The sequence below is a fragment of the Ipomoea nil genome, unplaced genomic scaffold (genome assembly GCF_001879475.1).
Source record: "Ipomoea nil cultivar Tokyo-kokei standard unplaced genomic scaffold, Asagao_1.1 scaffold0202, whole genome shotgun sequence".
NCBI classification, from domain to species: Eukaryota; Viridiplantae; Streptophyta; class Magnoliopsida; order Solanales; family Convolvulaceae; genus Ipomoea; species Ipomoea nil.
In genome coordinates this window covers 636,986-649,752 of record NW_017616630.1, presented here as the reverse complement: position 1 = coordinate 649,752, position 12,767 = coordinate 636,986, and the positions used below count along the sequence as shown (strand labels likewise).

Sequence of the window (12,767 nt, the reverse complement as noted above, 5' to 3'; positions counted from 1 at the left end):
CTGATGTGCAATGTGCTGGGATTGCCGCGTGGCGAGGTTGTCATCATCAAAAGGCAGAAGGACGACATAAGTGATAGCTTGAAGCTGTGGCGTTCCAAATTCGAGAAGACCAACCACAACATCACACTGGCCATGATTGCAAAGAAGATAAAAGGCATGGTGGAGGGGGGAGTTTGGTTTAAGCGGCACTTTGCGATGTTGGTGATCAGTACCCTGGCCACGCCAATGATGAACGGATACGCGAATCAACTTGTATACCACCACTTCGAAGATGGAATGGGAAACCTAACCAACCATTCTCCGGACCCTACATATTCTTACTGGTACGGTTATGTCGTTAGTGCATATGTGATTTATTTTTTTGTTGTTTGTTAGCGTGTTTTTGGTGGTAGTCACTAACAGATCCCACACACCCAGCTGCTTTATGTTGATAGGTTGGCACACGCGGAGAGGACTGTGCCCGGGCGATGCCAGCTTTGAGGGGGTGGTCTACAAAGTTGTTGAAGGAGAGAGAGCTTGCTGAGTTTGGTGGTTGATATGTGCACAGACCTATGAATTTGTTTCATTTTGCAAAGTGTGTCTTTTAAATAGGTTTTTTTTTTTTTTTTTTTTTTTTTTTGTGGGGGTGTACATACCGGTTAGCATTGTGCATGTGGGGATTTGTTTTGTTGATTGTATGCAGTTGTGTGGGTTGTAAGGTAAGGGGTGGGTCAGGTCTGTGCAAATATGCAGTTGGTATGTGCATTGTGCAAGTGGGAATTGGTTTTGTTGATTGTATGCAGTTGTGTTGGTTGCAAGGTTAGGTTTTGGGCAGGTCTGTGCAGGTATGCATACGTGGGGGTTGTGCATACAATGAGTGGCATGTGCGTTGGTGGTATAATATGGGGTGTGTTCGTTAGGTGTGTATATTAATGAGTTTTTGTTAGGGGTTTTTTTTTTTGGGGGGGGGGGGGGGGGGTGTTGATATGTGCACAGACCTATGAATTTGTTTGATTTTGCCAAGTGTGTCTTTTAAATAGTTTTTTTTTTTTTTTTTTTTTTTTTGGGGGGGGGGGGGGGTGTACATACCGGTTAGCATTGTGCATGTGGGGATTTGTTTTGTTGATTGTATGCAGTTGTGTGGGTTGTAAGGTAAGGGGTGGGTCAGGTCTGTGCAAATATGCAGTTGGTATGTGCATTGAAGCTGTGTGTTGTAAGTTTCGTTGTGTATTTTATTTACAGAGATGTTACATTGTGAGCGATAGGGGGTATGTTTATGAACAGATGTATAAATTGCTTTATTTGTATGGAGGTGGAAGTGTGCTAAGATGCTATATGTGTTAAGTTGTTGCTATCCTTGTTGTGTCGTTTTGTTTGTTTCCATTTTTGTTATGTTGTCATTATTCGCAGTAAAAGTGGTTGGGCAGCCAGCAGATGCAGGTGATGCCCCCGCAGATGTGCCCGAACTAGAAGTAGAAGGTCCTGCCAATCCGGCTCCGGATACTGAGTTATTGGACGCGCAGCCGGCTAGAGATGGAGAAGTTGCGCAGCCCGACGATGAAGTAGATGATGCCCAGCCGGACGAGGGGGTAGAGGGGGGGGGGGGGGGGCAGCCTGCAGAGGATGCAGACGATGAGGCTGAAGACGATGTGCAGCATGATGAGGACGAAGACGATGTGCAGCACAACGAGCATGAAGATGGTGCGCAGCCCGACGTGGTTGATCATGCAATTTTCCCCCCTCTTAAGATCTGTGCGTCTCCGCAGCATCTGGTGAAACACATCAAGCGTTTTTCTGCCGGCCAGCATAGAGCTGTTGGTGAGATCGGGTTGGGGGAGATTCTACACCTCCAAGTGAAGGACATCCCGAAGCCGTTGGCCAGGTGGCTGCTTACTAACTTCGACCCGGTGGACATGGTATTGCGGGTTGAGAACGACGCGACCATTTCAGTTACCGAGGCTGATGTGCAATGTGCTGGGATTGCCGCGTGGCGAGGTTGTCATCATCAAAAGGCAGAAGGACGACATAAGTGATAGCTTGAAGCTGTGGCGTTCCAAATTCGAGAAGACCAACCACACCATCACACTGGCCATGATTGCAAAGAAGATAAAAGGCATGGTGGAGGGGGGAGTTTGGTTTAAGCGGCACTTTGCGATGTTGGTGATCAGTACCCTGGCCACGCCAATGATGAACGGATACGCGAATCAACTTGTATACCACCACTTCGAAGACGTTGATGAGATAAAAAACTTGAACTGGTGCAGATTCGTCATTGAATGTTTGGTAGAAAAGCATCGTACATGGAATGGGAAACCTAACCAACCATTCTCCGGACCCTACATATTCTTACTGGTACGGTTATGTCGTTAGTGCATATGTGATTTATTTTTTTGTTGTTTGTTAGCGTGTTTTTGGTGGTAGTCACTAACAGATCCCACACACCCAGCTGCTTTATGTTGATAGGTTGGCACACGCGGAGAGGACTGTGCCCCGGGCGATGCCAGCTTTGAGGGGGTGGTCTACAAAGTTGTTGAAGGAGAGAGAGCTTGCTGAGTTTGGTGGTTGATATGTGCACAGACCTATGAATTTGTTTCATTTTGCAAAGTGTGTCTTTTAAATAGGTTTTTTTTTTTTTTTTTTTTTTTTGTGGGGGTGTACATACCGGTTAGCATTGTGCATGTGGGGATTTGTTTTGTTGATTGTATGCAGTTGTGTGGGTTGTAAGGTAAGGGGTGGGTCAGGTCTGTGCAAATATGCAGTTGGTATGTGCATTGTGCAAGTGGGAATTGGTTTTGTTGATTGTATGCAGTTGTGTTGGTTGCAAGGTTAGGTTTTGGGCAGGTCTGTGCAGGTATGCATACGTGGGGGTTGTGCATACAATGAGTGGCATGAGCGTTGGTGGTATAATATGGGGTGTGTTCGTTAGGTGTGTATATTAATGAGTTTTTGTTAGGGGTTTTTTTTTGGGGGGGGGGGGGGGTGTTGATATGTGCATAGACCTATGAATTTGTTTGATTTTTCCAAGTGTGTCTTTTAAATAGTTTTTTTTTTTTTTTTTTTTTTTTTGGGGGGGGGGGGGGGGGTGTACATACCGGTTAGCATTGTGCATGTGGGGATTTGTTTTGTTGATTGTATGCAGTTGTGTGGGTTGTAAGGTAAGGGGTGGGCCAGGTCTGTGCAAATATGCAGTTGGTATGTGCATTGAAGCTGTGTGTTGTAAGTTTCGTTGTGTATTTTATTTACAGAGATGTTACATTGTGAGCGATAGGGGGTATGTTTATGAACAGATGTATAAATTGCTTTATTTGTATGGAGGTGGAAGTGTGCTAAGATGCTATATGTGTTAAGTTGTTGCTATCCTTGTTGTGTCGTTTTGTTTGTTTCCATTTTTGTTATGTTGTCATTATTCGCAGTAAAAGTGGTTGGGCAGCCAGCAGATGCAGGTGATGCCCCCGCAGATGTGCCCGAACTAGAAGTAGAAGGTCCTGCCAATCCGGCTCCGGATACTGAGTTATTGGACGCGCAGCCGGCTAGAGATGGAGAAGTTGCGCAGCCCGACGATGAAGTAGATGATGCCCAGCCGGACGAGGGGGTAGAGGGGGGGGGGGCAGCCTGCAGAGGATGCAGACGATGAGGCTGAAGACGATGTGCAGCATGATGAGGACGAAGACGATGTGCAGCACAACGAGCATGAAGATGGTGCGCAGCCCGACGTGGTTGATCATGCAATTTTCCCCCCTCTTAAGATCTGTGCGTCTCCGCAGCATCTGGTGAAACACATCAAGCGTTTTTCTGCCGGCCAGCATAGAGCTGTTGGTGAGATCGGGTTGGGGGAGATTCTACACCTCCAAGTGAAGGACATCCCGAAGCCGTTGGCCAGGTGGCTGCTTACTAACTTCGACCCGGTGGACATGGTATTGCGGGTTGAGAACGACGCGACCATTTCAGTTACCGAGGCTGATGTGCAATGTGCTGGGATTGCCGCGTGGCGAGGTTGTCATCATCAAAAGGCAGAAGGACGACATAAGTGATAGCTTGAAGCTGTGGCGTTCCAAATTCGAGAAGACCAACCACACCATCACACTGGCCATGATTGCAAAGAAGATAAAAGGCATGGTGGAGGGGGGAGTTTGGTTTAAGCGGCACTTTGCGATGTTGGTGATCAGTACCCTGGCCACGCCAATGATGAACGGATACGCGAATCAACTTGTATACCACCACTTCGAAGACGTTGATGAGATAAAAAACTTGAACTGGTGCAGATTCGTCATTGAATGTTTGGTAGAAAAGCATCGTACATGGAATGGGAAACCTAACCAACCATTCTCCGGACCCTACATATTCTTACTGGTACGGTTATGTCGTTAGTGCATATGTGATTTATTTTTTTGTTGTTTGTTAGCGTGTTTTTGGTGGTAGTCACTAACAGATCCCACACACCCAGCTGCTTTATGTTGATAGGTTGGCACACGCGGAGAGGACTGTGCCCCGGGCGATGCCAGCTTTGAGGGGGTGGTCTACAAAGTTGTTGAAGGAGAGAGAGCTTGCTGAGTTTAGGGCTGGTGGATTTGGACGCGGTGAGGTTGTTGGCCCGTATATCCCGGAGGTATTGGCAAAAATATGTACATTGGTGGTCACATTCCACTATTATGTTGTGTTGCGATATTCTCTAATTTTGTTATTTTCGTATAAAATGCACTTTAGGGGTTGGATGCACAGGGGGAGATTAATCCACCCATGGTCGATGCTCCTGCAAAGGTAAATTATTAGGTGTTTCCAAAAATGGGGGGTCATAGTAAGTGCAAAATGGGTGACATATATGCGCTACTGAAATGAGTTTCATCTCTGCAGACCGATGCTGAAATATATGTTGAGAAGACCGACATGTTAACTTATGCTTTAGAGGACATGGTTCATTTCATGGAACAGCACAACGACCTCCCCCGGCCCACAGAAAGCTTTGCTAGGCTTCTGGCTGGTGCCCGGGCATTCATGCGATTGACGGACGAGGGTGGATCCTCCGGTGTGACAATTCCTGTTGGAGTGCGAGGCACCGGACTGCTGAGCGATGATGAGATGTGGACGAACCCGGCGATTTTAGATGCGGTTGTTATCGCTGCTCAACAGAATAAAGGTGATGAAGAAGTACGGCCGCCCGAGGTTGACGGGGAGGCGCAGCATAACTCCACCGAGCCTGCAGTGGAGGGTCAGTTTGCGGCGGGTGGTCAGTGCTCGGCGGCGGATGTTAGTGAACCGCAGGACGCGGGGGCTGCAGCTGGTAGTAAGAATGCTGTAAGTAAGGTGGTACGCCGGCGCAGAAAAGCTAGGCGTTATTAGGTTTTAAATATTCTGGCATGTCTATAACGTGTATATGTGGTTTGTACTTTTTTTACCCCCATCCCTATGACTGATATTATTTTTTGTTGTGTATGGTGGTATGCACGGGGGGGTTTTTAGTAATATTTTCATGGTGCGAGGACAGGTCCCCTTTTTGTGCATTAATGGTGTACGCCGAGTTAGGGCGCTATGATGTTATACTATGTTCGTACGATTATTTTTTTTTTTTTTTGAATGTGTGGTTTTACATGTGGTTGCATGCTGTGTTTGGTTGAATAGGATGAAGCGGATATTCCATCTTTCAGTCTTGGGTTGACACAGGGAGTATCTTCGGTGGGATTTGGGCTGTCGCAGGATCTACCCACCCAATGTTGGGAGGTGGTGGATGCAATTGTCCGAGAGTATGCCGCGCGTTCTCCGGATATCATGCCGCGCGGGTGTTCATCTGCCCCACGTGGTGCAGTAAGTATGCTTCTTTAAAATAATATAAGTATATAACGGTTGCCGCACACGCGATCGCGCTCAGTCGAGGAGTGATACAAATGACACGAGCTAGCGCAACTCCAGGTGTCTATGTAAGCATAACTGCTGGACCCGTGCGTTCATAATCGTGCCAATCGCGCGCAAAATAGCGGGCACACTTAGCCTTCTCGGGTGCTAGTGTGTGCGAGGGAGGGGGGCGGGGGGGGGGGGGGGGGGGCATGTGCATGGAGGCACACACGCTGGTAATGGGGCCAATGCGTGTGCAAAATAAGATAACGTGCAGGCCTGTGCGTTGCCGCTCTGGTAGATGCGCGCGTGCCAGCGTGTGGATATCAAGCATGATGCCGGTATATATGCGCGGGTAGCCAACAGCGTGTGCACCGACTAATGAAAGGGGGGGGGGGGGTCTGTGCGTCCATTGGAGACTCGGCCGATGCGTCGAGTCAGAATGTGGGGTAGTGGTGGACAAGTGTATCGTGCGTCTATGCACGCACGCATAGTGCCCAGTGCGTGGGGCGTCTGGGCTAATGCGTGTGCACGTTAGGCTATCTAGATAGTCGCACAGGGTGCATGCGCTCATCTGGTGACAAGGTATGTGCTTCATAGATGTTTAACGTGTGCGTATATTTTCACGCTGGTGCGCACTTGCTATCAGTCGTGCACGGTCTGTGCGTAGGGTACATGTGAGTGCGCAGGGGGGACACTATGGCCATGTGCATGATCAGAGTGTTTTCTCGTTTTCCCCATCACCCGTATTTATTTCGTTTTACTTTGTTTTGTAGGTAGGCGCAAAACCGAGTAAGCTATCTACTCCCCGCGCCCCTGCCACAGTTGGCCATGATGGCACTCACCGGGGAGTATCGAAACGGGGCCGGCATGAGGTTGCCATTGATAATGCAGAAAACCATTACACCTCGATATTGGTATGTTCAGTACGTTCAGTTTGGTATGATTAGATTAATAATATTAATACTTAATATGTTGTATATTTTCTTTGCCTCGCAGCAACGTTTACCGAACACCAAGCTGTCTGCCGCGATTTCCAGTCCTCCACAATGTCATGCTCCAATGAAACAGCCCCGGCAGAATTTCCCTAACGTACGCGTACTTAGGACACTAGATCTGAACTCATATAACCATCGGACACGCGCACGGGCTGCGCTGTCCCTTCCTGGCTCCAAGCCTGATGCGCAAGCAGTGTATGACTGGCTAGCTATATCCGCTGACCGTGACATGTAAGTAACAATAGCGTTGTTGTGTAGATTGTTCTAACGTAACTGGGGTGGGGGTCACACACTTTCGTATTCTTGATCCGTGCAGAGATGAGGAGTTGTTTTTATTTCGGGGATGGTCTGCACGCCGGGCTGAATTCGTATCACTGTTGGAGGGAAACGAAGTGCTAGGTGGCGTAATAAACGTTTGGTCGTGCGTGTTGAATGCCAGGGAGAGATTCAAGGCCGCGCACGCACCGTCCAGATTATTTGTGTCTGCAACCGCAATGGTAAGGATACTAGTAGCTATTTTCACCCAAAGGCAGCGGGTTGGCTAACGGTATAATAAAGTGACGTGTTTTATATTTGTATTAGTTGTACACCGCGGTTGATGTGTCGGCTTCATGCGATCGGCGACTGGAATGGTTCAAGGAGAGCATGGTGGACGAGTTGAAGGGCTCTCCATACAGCGCGTGGGACGACACTGACATTGTAAGTGATGCTCCCCATGCACATCTGGTAGTTGCGCCCCTTTTATCCCCTTAGTGCGTCCGGTGCAATAATTATTCAAATGTTATGCAGATTCTTTTTCCGATACTCCACGCTGGGCACTATTACATCATTTCAGTGGACTTCCGGCGCATGCGGCTGGACGTCATTGATAATTCGTCGGCAGGGGATCTCTCACTAGCGAAATATGGCCACACCCTTGGCACTGTGGTATGTGGGGTACGTATTTACATATGAGTGTGTTGTTAGTTTTAAATGTCTCTGTTTTGGCTGACGGTGTTTCATTTTATAGCATGAGCTGCTGCTGTCCGTCTTCTTCGAAGATGCTGGAGTAGGCGCGCTGTTTATGAAGGTCACCTAGTTGATCCCGCGGAGGGTCCGACTACCATGGCGCGATTCTACCAACAAAATAGACTGTGGCGTGTTTGCGATGCGACATATGGAGAGTCACGTGGGACAGCCGTATGCGTCATGGGATTGCGGTCTCCGTAGGGGAGACGCACGCGCATTAAGCGCTCTACGCGTTTGATTCATGGCGGATATTCTGATGTTCCATAGCAACGCCCACCGGAAATCGATTATCGCACGTGTCTCCAGCCCGGTTGGTGATGCTCCTTGATTTATTTCTGTTAATGAATGACTTTTTTCGCAAGAATTTTATGACGTTAAAATAGCGGACTTTTTTTGTGTTATGCCATGTTTGTGATTCTAGGTATTTTATAACTTATCAGTTATCTTTTTGTTGACGAACACTAAGGTGCTATGACTGGTCGGTTATACTGTTTTGTTCCATAAGGCATGATCCACGCACAGGCAGGCATGTATTACGCACAAACGATGTATGCACACGCTCATGTATATCCTAAGGATTTTCAAGCACAAGCTACACTGCCCGCGCATTTACGTAGTCCGTCAACGCACAGCATGACAGGTGCCTATCATGCAGACGAACTCTTACACCCATTTCTGTACATATGTGCACATGCCACATACACACAATGCACCTATCAGCATCGCACAGACCAGTCGTTGCCTAATACGCACACGCAGTGTCCCACACCTTAGTGCACATATGCGCACATGCAACATACACCCCACGCACATATCAACATCGCACAGACCAGCGTATCCCAACATGCACACACACTGATGCGGCATTATGTACATATATGCACATGCTACATACACCTTACGCACATGGATACAGCGCACAAACCAAGCGTTTGCCTAAAACGCACACGCATCGCCACCCTTATGAGGCGTGTGCGCATATGTGCACATACCACATACACTCCACGCAGATATCAACATCGCTCAGACCAGCGTAGCCTATCATGCACACGCACTGATGCGGCATTATGTACATATGTGCACATGCCACATACACCTCACGAACATGAATACGGCGCACAGAACAAGCGTTTGCCTAACACGCAAAAGCAGCGCCCACCACTGTGCACATATTCACACACGCCTCACGTGCCCCGAGCACACACCATCATCTCACAGATCAGCGTGGGCCTATCATGCAGTCGCACTGATGCGCCATTGTTTACATATGTGCACATGCCACATACATCCCACGCACATGCCGACAAGCGATCGGATGAGTATATAAAATGCAACGAACCAGCATCATTAGTTTATATGTAAAATAATGAACGAACAACTACATATGCATAGGTCAGGCACCATAAAATGAAATCTGATGCAACCACAACCATGCAGTTTCCGGTCATGCACAGTCGCATACGGACTACGCATAGGCAGTGACCAAAACATATTAATAATCAGATTTCGTTTTATGGCATAATTATCCTGTATAGTGGGGTTGGGGCGGTAGATGCATCATATGGTAATATCGAGTTCATTCCAAACAACTGACATTATCACTAAATTAAGTACAGATCAAAGGAGTTCATAAATTAATTCGCAAAAGTTTGGACATCAAATACGGGTGTGTAACGCCCCGTTAAGATATTATTAATGGTATCACTGTAGTCATTTCTGTGGGCAGCTTCGGCTATTGTGTCAAGTCGCAAAACCACATGTTTTGCATGTGCATTTTTTTTTGCTCAGCTCCTTCATGGCAATCTCTCTAGCAGACCTTAGTCGTTTGCCTGACCCCTTGTTGCTAACCACAGGGGGCGGGTGCACGGACACTGATTCAGGGGCTGGTGCGCCACAGTAGGACTCCATTATCGCCCGTTTTCCCCTCGCAACAGCAGCCTGTTCGTTGCTATTTTCGCACAACTGAGTTTCTAGTGACGCGAGGACCTCACCGAGGTGATGCAATTTCTGGTGGTCACCTTGTGCCAGCCCTAAGCATTTATAAAACGTGTTTACCACGTTACTCTCTGCCGAATCCCCACGTGACGACGATGCCAAGCGTTCCGACACTGGCTGCCCACCATCGGTTGGTGCCTGCTGTACGGCAGTGCGTGTCCACCGCGGGGTGACATGCTGAGGAAGTATGTTCTCAATACGCTCATACATCAAGACGGCAAACACATGCCTGCACAATAGGCCTATCCTTGTGTACAGTTGACATTGGCAGTGGGTCGTATGGGTGGCATTCTCAAAAGTCAACGTGTACCGCGCCGCGTGTTCATCCTCTACCACATAGGTGGTGACGGCGCCACCGTCGGCACATGACCGCACCCGACAATCAAAACACCCTGCCACGATCTCATGTTGGACATCGTAGAACACAGTTAAAGTGTAAAGTGATGCTGCCCTTCGTTCGATCGGCAGTGGTGTCTTAAATGGGGGGGGGGGGTCTGTGCATCGCTTGCGCCTGTAAGCTCCTTTTGGGTTATCCGCTGCTATCTGACCATACTCTCAAACCTGATGAAAAATTCAGTGAGACATATGTGCTTGTTAGTGTTGCTTCTGAAAATTCTGTTCTCGGCCTCGGAGCGAGATGTAGTACGGAGCAGCCCCCCCATAAAAACACCTTCGAAGCACGCAGGAACCCAGGATGCGCGCTCATCGTACATACGCTTGAACCACGCATTGTCAGTCAGCCCATATTTCTCAATAACACTGCACCATGCCTCCTCGAAATATTCAGCTGTCACGGTGTCGTTCCAAACAATGACATTCAGCTCCTTTTGGAACTCCTCGTTCCAGGCCAAGTCATGGCTTACTTTGTCCCCCACCTTCGTCATTATATGCCACATACAATATCGGTGGCGAGTATCCGGGAATTCCTTCGCGTCCGCGACCTTCATTGCAGGGTCTTGATCCGTCATTGCGATAGGTGGCGCACCGCCCATAGCGGTCTTGAAGTGTCTTAATGCCCAACAGTAGGAGTCCACGTCCTCCCGCGAGATGAGGGCTGCTGCGAATGTAACACATTTCTTGTGGTTGTCGACGCCGGTGAACGGGACAAAGACGAGGTTGTACCTGCCAAGATGGGGACACGAAAAATAGATAGTAATTAGTGGACGAGTTCATACCGGAAAAGCAAATCAGCCCAGGCGTATGCACACGCCAAATACCAGTCGCGCGAAGCACATGTCACATACTCCCAGATTAGGCGTATGCACAGACCATACGCACACAACGTTACGCACAAACAACACCAAACAAATGCATAAACCAACGACGCAACTACTTTGCTGTATGCATTCTATTAAATTGGGATGAGTCACATCGCGAAATTAATATAAACTGTCACGGTATTAACGTATGCCCAATGACGTGCCTATTAGTTTTGTAGGTTGTATCAAACGAAACGACGTCCCCAAACGCACTGTATTGTCTACGTGCGTACCCATCCGCCCAGAAAATTCGTGTCAGTTGGTCCGCTTCGTTCGCCTCGTATTCGAAGTACATGTCACTGTAATCGCCCTTAATATCTAGGTATTTGGACAGGACAATCTGACAATCCCCTAAGTGCATGTATGCCAACACATCCCTCCGGTAGTTCTTGAAATCTAACTGTGTAGCTCCCACGTTCTGTTCTCCCCCAACTAGCTCCGCGTATATGCTGAAACTCTTACTTGCTCCGACGTTGACCTTGGCGCAGTTGGTTATGAACTATTGGTGACCAATATCAAGCTTCCTGTTGACCTTGAGGAATGGATTGTAGCCCTCAGCGCACAAGCAGTGTGTGTGCCTCTCTTCGAAGGTCCTCACAGCATAATTGCCGGCAGCATTCCTCTTGAACACAATCCTGGCCATGCATCCTACTCGGTTCGACGGACGTCGGCGGGTGGGTTTGGACACTAGTCCCGGGCTAGTGCTCACTGACGGTCTCGGCTGTTTGTAACCTTCACGGTTACAGACAAGTTTTTTCTTCGTTATCGCACCACGGGCGTTCCTTTTGTCTGAACTTCGTCGCACATCAAAGCCACTCACAGAGGCATAGTTATTGTAGAAGGAAACCCCTTCTTCCAAAGACGCAAACAACTGCCCTACTACCGGTTTCGTGGTTTGGTCGCATTCCGGTAACCAAAACTGTGTCCCATTCGGCGACGCCCCCATGACACAATGATCTGCATCAACCGCCTGTTCCATACCTAGAGCACATGCCACACATGCCACAGTTATTAACGCTATACAATATAACTATACATAATACAGATAAAAAAAAAATTCAGTCAAAAATGTACAAATCTAAATGTTGCCAGTCTGCACGCACTAGCTCTGAGCTGTATACGCACCAACCATATACATCTAGCTCCGACTTTGTGTTACGCACCAACCTTAAGATGATAGAGTCGTCTGTACGCTCATCCTCCATCCCACCCCCCCCCCCCCCCCCCCCCCCCCCCCCCCCAACCCCTCAACTCATTCAGCGGTGAGTTGTCTATGCACCAACCGGATTGTACCTTATTCCCCCACGGTCAGCCATCATTACCCACAATATGCACATACAATAACTCCTACGCGCACTAAACAGCACACAACTTATACTGCTACCATCTACCGACAATGCCCCACCCCAACGATCACAACGCAGCCCTACATTGCGCGGGCCACACACCATTATTTTTAGACCGGGGACAATGAGCGCGGGAGAATATGCACACGCAACACATGAGGAACGCACATACCTGCAAAGGGGTCACCGGAGATCGTTGGTGTTCACTATGCACTTACCGTCCTTAGCTCTTCCACTCAGAGCTTGGTAACGCCAGGGTACGTGCATCAGCCATTGTAAAGCTGATAAGCAATTACGTTTGGTTGGAGAACCCAATGCGTGGGATGATTCAGCTCCCGATCATAAATGGTGCATTA

General features: G+C 48.4%; 1 protein-coding gene across 1 annotated transcript; it reads right to left on the bottom strand.

Moving 5' to 3' along the window:
- Positions 1–9,551: 9,551 nt before the first annotated feature.
- LOC109190098 (protein FAR1-RELATED SEQUENCE 3-like) lies at positions 9,552–12,044 on the bottom strand. The gene is made up of 4 exons (XM_019340578.1): positions 11,886–12,044; positions 11,299–11,564; positions 10,522–10,928; positions 9,552–10,198 (listed from the first exon to the last, which is right to left on the bottom strand). The coding sequence occupies exons 1-4, from the start codon at positions 12,042–12,044 to the stop codon at positions 9,552–9,554; spliced, it is 1,479 nt and encodes a 492-aa protein (XP_019196123.1).
- Positions 12,045–12,767: the final 723 nt, after the last annotated feature.